The sequence below is a fragment of the Rutidosis leptorrhynchoides genome, chromosome 4, assembly GCF_046630445.1.
Source record: "Rutidosis leptorrhynchoides isolate AG116_Rl617_1_P2 chromosome 4, CSIRO_AGI_Rlap_v1, whole genome shotgun sequence".
Classification (NCBI taxonomy): domain Eukaryota; kingdom Viridiplantae; phylum Streptophyta; class Magnoliopsida; order Asterales; family Asteraceae; genus Rutidosis; species Rutidosis leptorrhynchoides.
This window is the reverse complement of record NC_092336.1, coordinates 239352501-239369586: the sequence shown is the minus strand read 5'-3', so window position 1 is coordinate 239369586 and position 17086 is coordinate 239352501. Positions and strand designations below refer to the sequence as shown.

Sequence of the window (17086 nt, the reverse complement as noted above, 5' to 3'; positions counted from 1 at the left end):
ATGAAGGAAAGATTGATGCATATAGTTATACAACAGAAAACACTCGAAACCTGAGTAAACATTTAACACGTACCTGTGCTAGCTCCTTTGGCGTTGTTATTACCGAAAATAACTTTGCAACTCCTGTTCGAGATAGCCAGTTTTGTCACAGCTCCAGCAAGTCAACTTCGACTTTTCGTTCGAAACAACCTTATTATAACCTTGATATATACGTTGTCTTTTTGCCTTTGTTACCGGGAAACCCTTTTATATTCTGCAATATTACCAACAGATGTACCAACAACCTCGTTGCTCCTTGGCTTAAATCTCTCCGAAAAAATTCTATACTTATTTATTAAAGCCCTATCATGTACTCATCGACATCTTGTAACGATAGTTGCCATACCAAATACCGGGAATCATTGATCAGTATTTCGAATCTCGCAGCTTTTCTATATCAGCAGTTATATGTATACATATAACTTTTACCTCTTAGAATTAGGATCTTTCATTCTGAAATTCTGAAAAGCACCCAGGCTACGAATCAATACCAGGAATGTTGAAAAAACTCAAAGATTTTGATACTAAAAAAAAAAAAATGAATTGAGCAAATAATGAAGGAGACTCTGAACAAATTACAAGGATTAAACTTGTATATAAAGGATTCAGATGATTCTATTTCTGATGAAATCTTTAACGAATACCTTGCTCTTTAATTGCTCTAAATCATCGTGGATGAATTTCTTCATCACAATTTGATTATAAAATTATAAGATATTATCATTATAAATATCCTCCATATTTCTGAAGATATTTTCATAACTATTCTTATCTGAAATCATTAATCTCTTCGCGCTATCAGTGTTATATCATATAAGAAACTGTTAGTTTCTATATTATGAAAAATTCGAGTTTGAATTATGAATGTTTTGAAGTAGTGTTGGAAACTGATGCATGAGTTAGTATAATATAATGACACTTGATCAACGTGATTATATTACAGTAAGTCATGCTGAGTTTCTAATGGAACGTGATGATTCACAGATCATAACATCATCATGTGCCATGTTACACGACTCTTACATTCTACTTAATCTCCAAACATATCAAGAATATATCTTCCTGATAATTCTATCTTTCCTCTTGAATTCTAGTAATTTAACCAATCAAGATCGTGCTATTACAATTTCTCTCTTAGAACGTTAGTCATATTCATTCGAAACTTCATACCTACGAATGCTGGACCATTATTCGCTTGACTTAAAATTGGAAAGAGAAAACAAAAGTATGGAGCTCCAAAATATAAAAGAAATGAAGAGGGTGGATTTATAGTGAAATATCAGACAGAGAAATCGAGACAGATTACCGCATTTAATTAAAGAGGATCCTAAATTTTATTAATTACCAAAGAATCAAATCTTATATAGATTTCGAAGATTTTCATTCCTTGAATTTCGGAAATCCACCGTGACTACATCAAAATCTCTATCTCAATCTTTTGTGACAACTTCACTCAAACGCTCCACATAATTGAATCGTTTTATCTATATTTATCAATAATGATAAAACTCTATTTATCAGCTCACATTCATTAGGAAAACATACTTATTGTTAGCCATGATGATCTCACTCAAATTTTGGGACGAAATTTCTTTAACGGGTATGTACTGTGACGACCCGAGAATTTTTGACTAAATTTAAACTTAATCTTTATATGATTTCGATACGATAAGCAATGTATGAAATGTTGAGTCTAGAAAATTTTGAAACGATGTTCATATATTCAATTAACCTTCGACTGCTCTCGACGATTCACGAACAATTAATTGTAAATAGATATGTGTGTATGTATATATAAATAATAATTCGAAATATAATTTGATGTATTATATGTTATTGTTATAAAAAAATTAATAAAATAAAAATAGGATATTATAATAATTATTATTTAAAATATATCTCTACATATAAATAAAGTATATTAAAAATAAATATTAAATGATTGTAATATTCATTTGATGTTTCGATTTATATTAAGCAAGTTAAATTCAAACTTATGTAATTTTAAAATAAACGGTGATACGAAAATGAGCTCTATAAATTTCAGACTTATTAAAAATGTATTTAGGAACTATTTGTTAGGTTTTAACATTTTTTGTATTTTACCCATAAATGAGAGGGACAGTTGATGTAATTTTTATTTAATAAATTAATGATGAAATTTATACAATAATGACCAAAATAAATAAATATAGTTAATTTAAAAATATGGGATTTTTCTGAACACTTTTATCCGCCACTATTTTCGCACGATACACAGTCCGGGAAAACGATCAGTGGATAAATACAATTAATCAGGCGGCTTTACTATTGCTAATTGAATTACATCTTGATCATTACTGTACGAGATTTATTATTATTAAGATTATTATAGTATTATATTTCCTATCTCTGCTATCTATCTATTCTATAGATATATACATATAGATATATATAGATATTCATACACCTCTCTTTCTCTTCACACATCTCTCTTCCTCTTCGATAAATCATCATCTCACCACTGCAACATTCGCCTATCATCACCATCAAGCTCGATTATAAACCGCCATCTTCTAGTTCTCTTCTCTTATTCTGTTGTTATTAGAACAGTTCCTAAACAAGAACCAAAACCCACCCAACAACTTATTGTTTTTCTGTTTATTGCAATTGTCCAAACCAACCATCAATGCCACGAAATCCATGAAACTCGATATGATGCTACGTATTATACCACTCGAACTACCATCTCAATACCCATCACTAGATCATCATCAACGAACTATCACCAAGGCACTATCTTTACCATCATAAACATCAACCCATATCACCCTCATCACCTTCAAACAACAACAAATCAAACAAGCTTCTTATGCTTTCGGTTTCTCTGATCAACCACCAACACACAACCCAAAACAGCCATCGTTGCTAGCTACTATAGTAGACAACAAACCCATCACCATCAAGATACTAATCACGATTGTTGTTGCTACTTCCATTATGTTTTAACCTAGGTAAACCACCATGCTTTACCACTTAACCAGGAACCCCCTATTCTACTGCCGCCACCATACACAATCTTTGATCCTACAATCACCATGTTTACAGCTCCTCCTTCTTAACATCACCATCTACAATCACCCTTTTCTCTCTCTTAAGTTGATTGTGAAATATGATTGTTGTGATCTTTTTAATTATGTTTCAACAATATCACATCAACTTGCTCGATTACCAGCTGAGTATCACCACATTCGATCACCAAGCACTGCAACTTTTATGTTTATCTGTTTCCTGTGTAAATCGAAAACTGCCACCTATGTTGCTGCTACGCTACTACTCCTGTCTCCTGCATAAATTTTTTTTTTCGAACAGACACACAACAAGGTAACCACTACCCCAACACCATCTTGATCGCCTTGAATTATCACCAAGATCATTACAAACTACTGCTACTTCATTACTTAATTGCTTCTTTTCTTGTTGACAACCACCCAAACCCACTTCTTTGTTTGAACACCATCATTCAACCACCTCTCTTTATTCTTCTGTTTCACGTGCAAACCTTTACCACCGTCACAGGGATTTAATTGCTACTGTCACTGTTGCGTTTCTGGTTCTATTTAAAGATTAAAAACTGCACGTTTTCTCATTATTTTTCTTCTGGCCGACAGCTGCAAAAGAAACCTAATTGAACGTGAGTGGAGGTGGCTTTATGTTTTTATATTGATAGTAGGGCCAAACCCTATTATCCAATTACTATATTAATTCGGTTTTGTATCTGTTGCTATTTAAAAACTGAACCGAAAAATCCCATTCCATAAACCACTTGCAAAACTCTTCTTGTTGGTTCGTATAAACCCATTTAATTTCTAATTGGGCCAAATACTACAACTTAAATTAGTAACGTAGGCCGTGACACTATTGTGTTAAGTGTTAGGCTGTGATCCACGTATTAACTCTCTGTTGGGCTGCTGCAGCATTACACTCCCTGATTAAATCGCCAACTCAATGTGAATATGATTATGATGAATCAAAATGATGATAAGTGTCAATAAGACATTAAAGATGACACTATACGACTATGATATATGGCGAGATAATCATGAGTGATGATTATTAAGAATACGATAATAATATTATGAATTTATGAGAGATTGATGATCATAGATTACGATTATGATGATGTTATACTTGATAGATGGATCGATAGTGAGATTGATGATGATGGATAGATCGTTGATGGTTAGGTTTTATGAAGATAAAATGATGTATGTTGAGAAGAAGAAATGATCACGATTATGAGTATGTGATTATGTTAATGATTGAGGATGATGATGCTATGATGTGGGTGAAGATAAGACAAGAATGATGATGAGAATCAGTGAGGTTGATGAACGATGTAATGAAGATGATAATGATGATTATTTGATCATGATGATAATACATGATGATAATAGAAGTAAGAGTGGTAATATATGATGTTGTGTTGATTATGATAATGATGCGGTTATGGTAATGATATAGTGATGATGACTAAGAAACAGAAATTACGGGCTATATAGATTTAAAATAAGAGATACAATAGAAATAACAAAACAGTTCGATGGTTAAGGGTGTTATTGGGTTAGCGGGACGTCGCGGGTTCAAACTCGGACTTGGGCATTTTTTTTAGGACTACTCCTTTGAGGTAGTTTACTTACTTATTATTACTCATTATTATTATTATTATTATTATTATTATTATTATTATTATTATTATTATTATTATTATTATTATTATTATTATTATTATTATTATTATTATTATTATTATTATTATTATTATTATTATCATTATTAGTATTATTATTAGTAAAAGTATTATTATTATTATTAATATCATTAACGTTATTATTATCACAAATATTATTATTATTATTAATATATAACAATTTTATTTATTTTTTAGCAGTATTATCATTATTATTATTATTAAAAATATTATTTTTATCATTAGTATTATTACTCCATCAATTAAAGATTTTTTTATATAAAAATATATTTATGACATAAAACATGTCTATATTAATATTTTTGTAATAAATATTAATTATCTAGTTAAAGTATATAAAAATAAATATATCTAATGAGGTTATTAATGAAATATTAAAATAACAACTATAATACTAATAATATGTAAATTTGTTCGATTACCATTATATGTGTTAATATATATATATATATATATATATATATATATATATATATATATATATATATATATATATATATATATATATATATATATATATATATATATATATATATATATATATATATATATATATATATATATATATATATATATATATATATATATATATATATATAAATGATATATGTTCGTGAATCTGAGGCCAACCTTGCATTGTTCATATCCATCGTATGAATATTTTTACTACAAATTATTGGATTGTGAGTTTTATTTGCTCCCTTTTTAAATGCTTTTGCAATATTTATTTTTGGGACTGAGAATACATGCGCTGCTTTTATAAATGCTTTACGAAATAGACACAAGTAATCAAAAACTACATTCTATGGCTGGATTATTAAACCGAATATGCCCCTTTTAGTCTGGTAATCTAAGAATTAGGGAACAGACACCCTAATTGACGCGAATCCTAAAGATAGATCTATTGGGTCCAACAAGCCCCATCCAAAGTACCGGATGCTTTAGTACTTCGAATTTATCATGTCTGAAGGGAGTCCCGGAATGATGGGGATATTCTATATGCATCTTGTTAAGGTCGGTTACCAGGTGTTCAATCCATATGAATGATTTTTGTCTCTATGCATGGGACGTATATTTATGAGAAATGAGAATGAAAATCTTGCGGTCTATTAAAATGATGAAAATGATCGATTATGATAAAGTAATGAACTCACCAACCTTTTGGTTGATACTTTAAAGCATGTTTATTCTCAGGTATGAAAGAAATCTTCCGCTGTGCATTTGCTCATTTTAGAGATATTACTTGGAGTCATTCATGACATATTTCAAAAGATGTTGCATTTGAGTCGTTGAGTTCATCAAGATTATTATTAAGTCAGTGATAGTTTGATATATTATGAAATGGTATGCATGCCGTCAACTTTCGATGTAATGAAAGGTTGTCTTTTAAAAACGAATGCAATGTTTGTAAAATGTATCATATAGAGGTCAAATACCTCACAATGAAATCATATGTTATTGTATTCGTCCTTATGGATTAGGACGGGTCGCTTCAAAAACTTGGAATTTTTGTTACTCATCCTAATGGTACACAGGCTAAAATTCGTCTATTGGATGATTTCAAATTAAATGATGAAATTGTTTATAAAAATGTGCTGTATATACATGAATATACTGTAAATATTTTATCTGTATGCGGACTTACCAAGGATAAAAAATATTTTGTTGGCTTTAAGGATTTAACAATCAACAAAACTGTGAGAATTGGTGATGAATGTTCTGGTTTATATTTTTTTAAACTACGTAACTCTTTGTCAAAAAATAAAATGATTAATTCTAATATATCTATTAATATTTGGCACAAAAGACTTGGACACCCTGCAACACAGGTTTTAAATCTTTTAAAATCTACTTTGGGTGTAAAAGGTCTCTCTAATGATGATCCTTGTGACATCTGTCATAAGGCTAAGCAAACTAGAGAACATTTTCCTCTAAGTGAACACAAGACTACTAGTCTTGGTGATATTGTGCATGTTGACTTATGGGGACCTTATAAGATTTAGAGCAGGGAAGGCTTCAAATATTTTTTTAACTGTGGTTGATGATTATACTAGAGCTGTTTGGGTTTATCTTATTAAAGGGAAAGATTATGTGTTTGAAAATTTATGTAATTTTGTTCAATTAATTAAGAATCAGTTTAATAAAAATGTTAAGATCTTTAGAAGTGATAATGGAACTGAATGTGCCAATTCTAGAATGGATTCTTTTTGCAAGATTAATGGTATTATTCATCAGATTACTTGTGCTTATACTCCTCAACAAAATGGTTTTGTTGAAAGGAAACATAGACATCTACTTAATGTAGCTAGAAGTCTTATGTTTCAGGGGAGTTACCTTTGAATATGTGGACTGAATGCATTCTAACTGCTACTTATTTGATAAATAGGTTACCTACTGCTGTGCTCTCTGGACTGTCTCCTTATGAACTTGTCTATGGAAGAAAACCTAATCTCTCTCATTTAAGGGTTTTTGGTTGTCTCTGTTTTGCCACTATTCTAAATAATAATGATAAATTCTCTGCTAGAGCAGAGAAATGTGTTTTAATTGGTTACTCAAACAGTTTCAAAAGGCTATAAACAGTATAAACTTGATACAAAAACTGTTTTTTTTTCAAGAGATGTTAGTTTTTATGACATTGTTTTTCCTTTAAAAAGTTCTTGTGAAAACAAAAATGATTCTGTTAATGAAGTTAATTATTTTATTTTTTTATTAATATTTTTCTGAAAAAGATGGCCATATTACTCAAAGTCCCAATGATGAAGTGGGATATCCTGATTCTAGTGATGGCATAGAACCTACATCTGATGTTAGTTCTAATACTGATACAGATGAAGGTCCAGGTGCAACACATGATGATTTAAGTGACCCTGAGGGCACAAATGATCCAAATCTTAATTCAAATGTTCCCAAAGGCAGTCATGTATTGAGAAGGTCAGAGAGATCTACCACTTTACCTGCTAAATTTAGTGATTTTATTGTTGAAGGTAAGGTTAAGTATGGTGTTGAAAGAGTTGTCAACTATGCTTTACTTAATAATGATAATTTTTGCTTTGTTAGTAATCTGAATAAAAGTATTGAACCTTCTAGTTATTTTGAAGCTGTTAAACATAAAAAATGGACTGATGCTATAAATGAAGAAATAGAAGCTTTACATAGGAACAATACTTAGGTTCTTGTAGACCTCCCACCTGGTAGAAAAGCTATAGGTAGTAAGTTAATAATGGAGTTTGTATGAACCAAAGGAAATATTGTTTGGAATTATTACATGAATATGGGCCGTTAGGATGTAAACCTTTAAGTACTCCTAATGAACAAAATGTTGTTATTGCTACTGAAGTTTCTGATAAGGATCCTTTACTTGAAAATATTACATATTATCAAAAGTTAGTTGGTAAATTTATTTACTTGACAATGACTAGGCCTGATATTGCTTACTTTGTGCATTGTCTAAGTCAGTTTATGCATAAACCATTATTTCCTCATCTTAAACTTGCTATTCATGTTTTGAGATATTTAAAGTTATCTCCTAGGAAAGGTGTTTTGGTTGAAAATGAAGGTAATTTTCAATTATCTGCTTATGTTGATGCTGACTGGGCTAAAGCTAGTTCTTTTAGAAAATCTGTTAATGGTTACTGTGTATATCTGGGAAATTCTCTTATTTCCTGGAAGAGCAAAAAGCAAAATGTTGTCTCTAGATCTTCAGCAGAGTCTGAATATAGAGCAATGAGCAATGTGGCTACTGAGATTATGTAGATTATGAAGTTGTTGGAAGATCTCAATGTTAAATACTCTTTACCTATCTCATTATACTGTGATAACAAGTCTGCTATCCTATGCAAACCCTGTTTTCCATGAAAGAACAAAGCATATGGAGGTTGATGTACATTTCATCAGAGAAAAGGTAAGTGCATGTATTATTAAAACTATTAAAATTGATACTTTGGTCCAAACTGTAGATATTTTTACAGAGGGCTCAAACTCTAAACAACATAACATTTTTTGTAAAAAACTTGGTTTAATTGACTTGTTCCAAGTTTAGATTGAGGGGGAGTGTTGAATAATGTCATGGTATTTACAATCTAAACTTGTAGTTTGGACTCTATTTGTTATGTTTTTATTCTTGCAGGGTAAATTATGACCATCCTTTGAAGATTGTTCTTTTTTTTAGTTACAACTCCACAGACTAGTTATGTAATTTGTTTTGATATATAGTGTTTTGATAGAATTAGGGTTTCATAATTTTGTCTGGCCGATTGTTTCATTCAATCATCTTCTTCTGGTATCGTAATTCTCTGGATTTGATTAGGATGTGTTGCGAGTGATGAAAGATTATCTGTTGATAATCGTTCCTTGAGTGATTTTCGGTTTTGTATCTTTTGGGCTTTGCCCAGTAGTTTTTGATGTATTGTTCTTCTTTATGAAACATGGTTGATTTGTGATTCTTCTGTGTTGTTATTGATCATAATTATACACTTCTTCTACTGGGCATGCTAAACTCTTTGCCAATATTGATGTGTTTAGTCATGTTCCTGGAATTATTTTTGGTACAGTGGAGTTAGATAAGGTTCAAGAGGTGATGCCTTTTATTCCTGCAGGTTGTAATTCAAAGGTAAATGGTTTTGGTGGTAGTGAGGAGTATCATTGTTTGAATCAAAATGCTTCAGTTAGTGCTAACATTTCGGTTACGGATACTCCTTGTGATGGTACTGTCTCGGATACTCCTTGTTATGGTAATGGTAATGTTAATTTTGAATGTATCAAAAAGAATATGGGCGTTAGAATTAGTGGGGGATCAAGTCAAGAGAATGCTAGTTTTGATGGTTTAAATGGTGCCTTACTACAGTTGACTAAAAAAGCTTGTGATTCAAACAAAGATGCTAGTGCTACTGTTTATGTTAACAAAGATGTGCATGGGCCTGTGTTGGGCCAGACTACTATTGTTCCTGATATTACCAATGGGTCGGGTAACGGGCCTGTAATGGACCAAGTCGACGTGAATGCTCCTATTGACCTTTCAAATATCAATGAGGATAACATGACGTTTGCACTTAGGTTGGATAGAGCAATTGTGGCTTATAAACGTAAAGATAATGTTGATGACTTGGACTACGGGGACGCAATTCAAAGCTTGTTTATGGGTCCTCAAGTTGGGAATGATGGCGATTCATCGATGGTCGGGCGAGGACATATGCCAACGAAGGCCTTTGCGGCTTTTGATGAAATGATGACACGGTTAGCCAGGGAGAGTGCACCGGGTGATGGATCCGCGAATGTGTTATCTTACAAGATAGAGAATCGGTCCGGGAAGAATTCCTTGAAAGAGACGGTTAACGGTAAATTAAAAAGGGCGGGTAATAAAGGTTAAGTAGTTGGGTCCGTCTTGTTTTGATCGATTGGTGTGTTTTCTTTTCATGTATTGTAATTGGGTTTGTTTAGTTAGTTTATCTTTATGGTTTTTGGATCGTTAGGGAGGCTCGGTTATAGATAGTTTTCGTTTAGATAGCTGCTTTCTAGGTGCGAGCTTCCCCGTTTCACCGGTCTTTTTGTAATCCTTGTTGAGGACGTTTTCCTTTGGAGAACGACCTCAGTTTCTATATGAGTTTTCGTTTTTTCGGCAAAAAAAAAAAAAAAAAAAAAAAAAAAAAAAAAAAACTGAGATGCTAAAGTGCAATGGATTCAGACAAGCGTAGAAAGGCATGGAATCAAATATGGATCATATAAAGCGAACAATTTGAAACACCATTACCTTCTCCAATTTGGTTTTTTTTTTTTTTACTAAAGTGGATATAGTTTGAAGAAACACCAGAACTCATTGCATTTCCGGCCTCTCTTCCAAATCTGCAATGATTTTCTCCGTTTTCTCATAGATCTCTTTAGGCAGTTGCATTTTCAAGTAATCAAAAAAGTCTAGTTACAACCAAGATACTAATTTCAACATTCTCTAATGAATCAATTAAAATGTTTATCAACTTCAGCCCCGTCGTCTTCTTCAACATCCTTATCGTCTACACACTCCATTATCAAATTCTGGTCCCCTCTTCTAGCCCTTTTACCATCAGTTGGAACTCTATCGGTTTTTTCCATCTAAACCGGGATCCCTAATAGGTTTTACAGCAACTTCCGCCGTGTCCTTTATCGGTTCAATCACCACAACATCTTCCCTTCCTTTTCATCCAAATTTTCGGAAATCACATTTAACGCAGGTAAAAAACACTCTTTCACTTCCTTTTCAAACCTCAATACTCAACTAAAATCCAATTTTACGATTATCGAAGTTAACTCACCGAGTCGAGACCGGAAGAAACATAAGGCCTAATTAACCGTTGAAAATAGATCCGTCGGATGAATCAAGATCAATCAAAGTCCATTTCATGAACTAATTATCGAATTGAATGCATGTGTTTGGATGAAATACCTGCATCTTTAATTTCGATTATATTGCCACGAACAACACGGCTGTTTTTGGGAGCATACACACCCCTAGATGTAACCTAGTCTATTAGGGAAGTGATACTGGCTACAATAGCATAGTAGATACCTTCAATCAAAATAAAGGTAGCCTATCATAGAAGGTTTAACACATATGAGCCACAAGTAATTCAGATTACGAACACACTAAGTAAAGCTTACATTTCTAATGACTTTCATAAGAAAACAAAAGGATGCACACCGGAACAACTTTGAATATGCCCGTAACGTGCACCTCCAGTACATGATACAAATATAAACATAATGACATGATTTACTTCATGTTTGTCACCATCTTTGATATAAAGCAATGGGTTTATCATGCATCAAATCTTTCATATATATGAACTAAAAATATCAAGTATAGAACTGCACCATATGATAAAGGAGATGAAATAGTTAAACAAGTTGCACAAAAATGCTAAGCAATTTGTTCAGAAAGAGGTATTGCACTAGCAGGCTAAGATAATGCAAAGAACATGCCGAACTGACTGATCAGACTGCTGATGTTCGCTTCAGTTTTTCCCTCAAGAATTCAAGTATGTGTTCACGCTTCCAGTTGTCAATTCTGCATCAAATAACGTATGCATAAGTTCTTAAAAGTTTCTACAAATACACGCAATGCTGTTATTGACCATTCAATCATTAGAGGTGACATATCTTTCCATTTGGGTTATGTGTGATCATTAATAAGTCAAATACAATTTAGCTGTCAACGGAACAGGTCAAACGGTTTAAAAGCCAACCTAAGTATTATTTTTTTTTATAATAATATTAATCCTACTTAATAGTTTACCAAATCATCTCATGTTTGTCCAAAAAGATGTACAAGGTTATCTCTACTCCCCAAGAATAACATAAATAAAAGATATATCGAAAAATATGCAAGTCTCTAACCAAATTAGCACCCTGAAAAGCTACTATACACTCAAAAATTTGTTAAACCATATGCAAAATGTGCTTTGAATGATAACAAACATGATGAAATTGATATAAAAAAAACAAAAACACACACACACCCCTAATGATTTCTTTTTTCTGTCCAGCATCATCCAACATGATCAACTTCGGTGGCGCGTTAAATGAATATTGAACTTTGACAGACGGAAACTTTTCCTTTTCATCTTCTATGAAACTAACAACTTCTGGATAGAACACGAGCTTCCTCATACATACCTCCAAAACAGCACCAGAGTACATAATCTGTAACCCACAAAACTCAAAAAATACATCACTAACTGAAAATTTTACTTCCAAAAAGAAAACAGTTACAATAACATCCCTAACTATGCAGATTAGTTAAAGCTTGTTGGCCAAAAAAAAAAATTAAATAATAGATGTCAGCCTAAATCCCCTTATTGTACGTATAGCATCCAGACATAGTAACAAACCTTACTAGTTGAATCATCAGAATCCTCAGCACAACATTTTCTGCAATCGGAGAGCAGCTCTGCACACAAAAGACGTTGAAGAATTCAGAAAACTTTCAGTAAGTACATCATTATATATAGCATGTATGTGATCACTGATCAGTAATCGATAATCCATATTCAATATGTACCAACATAACGCTCAAATAGCATCTATATTTTCTAATGCCATAATCCATATTCAGTAGGAACCAACATAACGTTCAAGTAGACGTTTAGAATGCCTATGCAAATAAAATCATTAAAAGCCAGCTATTTACTATATACGTATATATATATATATATATATATATATATATATATATATATATATATATATATATATATATATATATATACGTATATATATATATGTATATACGTATATATACGTATATACGTATATATACGTATCTACGTATATATACGTATATACGTATATACGTGTATATATATATACGTATATATATATATATACGTATATATATATATATATATATATATATATATATACGTATATATATATATACGTATATATATATATATATATATATATATATATATATATATATATATATATATATATAGTCAGGGCCGTCTCGCTAATTTCGGAGGCCTTGTTCGAAAATTAAAAAGGGCCCCTATAAATGTTAATTTTTTCAATACGTATAATATATAATAGTATGATAGCGTATTCAATAAAAATTAAAAGTTTTCAAAACAAACGTTGCAAAGTGTTATTCTCAAATAGCTGTCAACTCGTTATAGGTACATTATTGTTTATATAAAACCGTAATACTAACATTTTTTGTAACGAAATAATTGGTCAACTCTTTATAGTCAATACTCTCATTATATTGTTTTTAATACCTATAGATGTCAATCAATTAAGTCTTTCTTGTTAGATGATAGACCGCAAGATATTCCGTTACGATGTACGAATAAATGAATTATTACATAAATTTTTAAAAATTTTGGGCCCCTTAAAAATCTGGGGCCCTGTGCGGTTGCACACTTCGCACATGCACTGAAGACGCCCCTGTATATAGTGGTAGGATCAAGAGGGAAGTAACCAATCGGGGGGAAGCGGGGGGAAGCAAAAACTTTTTTTTTCTTTTCGTTTTTTGAAAAAACTTTGTTCACGAACATTATAGATGGGATGAAAATATGAACATTTAATAGAGACACTTTGTGATAAATGTTTTTATTTTGGAGGGAAAACGCTCGAAGAAGTAAAATATAACAATTATCGTGTTTTCCGAGCGTATGTTGAGGTTTTAGATATTAAGGTTTGGATATTAGGGTTTAGATATTAGGGTTTATAGGGTTTAGATATTAGGGTTTAGAAATTTAGGGTTTAGGATTTAGATTTAGGATTTAGATTGAGTTTTTAACACGAACGGTTTAGAGTTTAGAGTTTAGGGTTTAGGGTTTGGTGTTTTGGTTTATGGAATAAACCCAAAACACCAAACCCTAAACCCTAAACCCTAAACTCTAAATCGGGCTAAATTTTACTTCACAAAACATGAAAAAAAAAACGTTAACATTCTTCACGAACAATATTATCTTGAATGTTATTTTTGTCGATCGTTTTCATGCCAAAATAATAACATTCATCACGAAGTGTCTTTTCTAAATGTTCTTATTTTCATCCAATCTATAATGTTCGTGAACAAAGTTTTTTCAAAAAACTATATATATATATATATATATATATATATATATATATATATATATATATATATATATATATATATATATATATATATATATATATATATATAACCTTGATCCTTGACATATTCAGAAAGAGCGTTACAATCTGAACATAACGCGAGACCTGTAAACCCTAGATCCTCACACTCTTTTGTGCTCAGTTGTTCTACTGCCTTAGAACATACGAATAATAGTGATACTGATATTGCATAAATTAACTTCATCATTTTTACAGATCGATCTATCGATTAAACTAGCTGCAATCAATTTATTGATTAACGAAGATATGGACTTAAAAGCTTCACTTCATGTTTATAAATCCGATCCGTATTCACACACCCGGCTTAATATTCGGACTCGGGTTACTACGATTCACCCTCGTAAAATAAAATGCTAAAAGTGTTTGAATGGTTAATAATCTTTAAATAATTTATAATTTATATATATATTTATATTTATATATTTATATAATTGTTCTAAATGATAATAACAAATCAGCAGTCACCACATTTGCAATCATTTGTCCGCAAGCAAGATGACCTCTAAGCTATTTAATCAACCTCCTATTTCCCTTTAATAAAGATGATCTCTAAGCTATCTTTTGCTTCTATTACAAAGTACAAGACTCACCTTTTTGGTGATGAAAATTCTAAGACAATTCAAAGGATAATACAGCACTAAGTAAACTCACAAAGATAGTAATATGATAGTAAGTTTACAACACTTCTACAATCTATGAGATCATAGAACTTCTCTTGCTAATCACAAACATATAAGAATTAAGATCTTGTGATTCTCTGACGAATTAGAGCTGAAGCATGCAAGAGGGTCAAATCTTCAAAGCTGTCCAAGTCTTGTTATTAATAGAGAGAGACAAAAAACTAGTCGTTGTTGCTGCTCAGACCACGTTCGACAGTGGGTCAACCGCACGTCGTTAGGTCATTTTCACCTAGTCGTTGTATGGCCATTTGAATCTATTCAAACCTGATTCTTTTGGCCTCTTTACTTCATTTAATACCTGCAAAAGATACCCAACATCCTATACAAGTACTATATGCATTAAGTGCATGATTCTCCTTGGTTGTGTCCTTTTTATAGTGACTTGTCATGACCAAAAAAGGAAGTCTAACATTCTTGGATACAAGTCTTGATAACCAATTGAAGTAATCTCATATTTGTCATAATCTTTTGTTTGTTTTTAACACACTTGTTTAAGTTCTATTGGTTGGTCAATATGCATTGATGACAATAACTCAATTAATCACTAAGCATGTTATTATTCATATCTAAGCTTGTATATGGATAAATTAGATGTATTTATGATGTCTTACCTAGTGAAGTAAATAAGTTCAATTAAGCATGTTGTAAGACATTATGTTAATCAAGACTAAACCATTCTTAGACATGTTGCTAAACTTAAACATGCTCCTTTTGATATTTTAATATGTGTGTTAATAATTCTTTGAGCAATTAAGACCATTTTATTATGATTCATCAATTGTTATCATCTAAGTTACACTTAATGCATTTGGGTAGGCTAGGCATACATTTGTGATTTCCTAACTTATAGATTATAACAAGACAAAGTTCATTCATACATATTATATGAGTATATGAAAGTTGGCAAATAGCACATAGTCAAGTAATACTCATGTAATAATAGCAAGTAGTCAAGTAATACTTTATGTAATGATTAGCAAGAGATCACTAGTGATCAATGTAGAATTAAACACATAGTGATGACATAGCAATACACTAAGGCTATGTAAGTTTACTTGCAATATGACACTTTGCAAGATTGATGTATAAGTATACATTAATGTCCAACACATGTACAAGGAAGGAGCAACTCTTAGTTGGGACTTGATGACCATCCTAAGTATGTCTAGATACATTTTAGAAGCACAAGTTATTTTGTAACACTTATGTGTTATCCTTAATCAAGGCTAAAACATCATTAAGATGTCATTAGGTGTGATTAACCAAGATTAGTGTTCTAGTGACCAAAACTCTTTTGGATATGAAGAGGGAAACTTTTCTAAGCATGTTGAAAATGGTTTTGTGAATTATAGATGCCCCGAAGTGGTCAAACTTTATTTGGTCAAGAAGTTTGGACAGAACGAACTGCGATCGATCCACGATCAACCGTGGAGTCGACCGTGTACCTGGTTTCTCATAAACCAAAGTACATGACTCCCGGTCTGACCTGCGGTTGATTGTGGACCCAAGCTATGTGGCACCTAAGTTTTGTATTCTTTTTGTTTTCCCTAATGCTTTTACTCTAAGCTTCATTTGGTTTGGTCTTTTGCTAGTGTAAGTATAGATTAGTGAACTTGTATATTTATGTCAAGATATCTACCATCACTTTTGGTTATGTGCATGTGTCGTCATCAAAACACTTATTATCGTTGGTTAAGATTAATATTATCGTTAAGCATAAACCAACATTATCCCCATAACATTCTCCCCCTTTTTGATGATGACAAACACATTAGTGATGGTGGACATTTATCTATAAATACGCACAAGTGTTAACATCACTTATACCCATAACTTTCTCCCCCTTTTGTCGAAGAAAAAAGGTTAGCTCCCCCTGGAACTAAGCGCGCCTTATGAATAATGCTCCCCCTTGAATCGTACATGGTGGAAATGTACAACCACAAAATATAAAACACCAAACACACAAATTTTATTCATTCCTAAG

The 17086-nt window shown here is 31.7% G+C and overlaps 2 protein-coding genes across 2 annotated transcripts; one reads left to right on the top strand and one right to left on the bottom strand.

Annotated features, from left to right (window-relative positions):
* Positions 1-8020: 8020 nt before the first annotated feature.
* Positions 8021-8542, top strand: LOC139841507 (uncharacterized mitochondrial protein AtMg00810-like). The gene has a single exon (XM_071831722.1). The coding sequence runs from the start codon at positions 8021-8023 to the stop codon at positions 8540-8542; it is 522 nt and encodes a 173-aa protein (XP_071687823.1).
* Positions 8543-11472: 2930 nt separating this feature from the next.
* LOC139843766 (uncharacterized) lies at positions 11473-14726 on the bottom strand. Its single transcript, XM_071833914.1, has 4 exons — positions 14453-14726; positions 12649-12707; positions 12273-12460; positions 11473-11825 (listed from the first exon to the last, which is right to left on the bottom strand). Exons 1-4 carry the CDS (start codon positions 14607-14609, stop codon positions 11753-11755), a joined length of 477 nt encoding a protein of 158 aa, XP_071690015.1. The 5' UTR covers positions 14610-14726; the 3' UTR covers positions 11473-11752.
* Positions 14727-17086: the final 2360 nt, after the last annotated feature.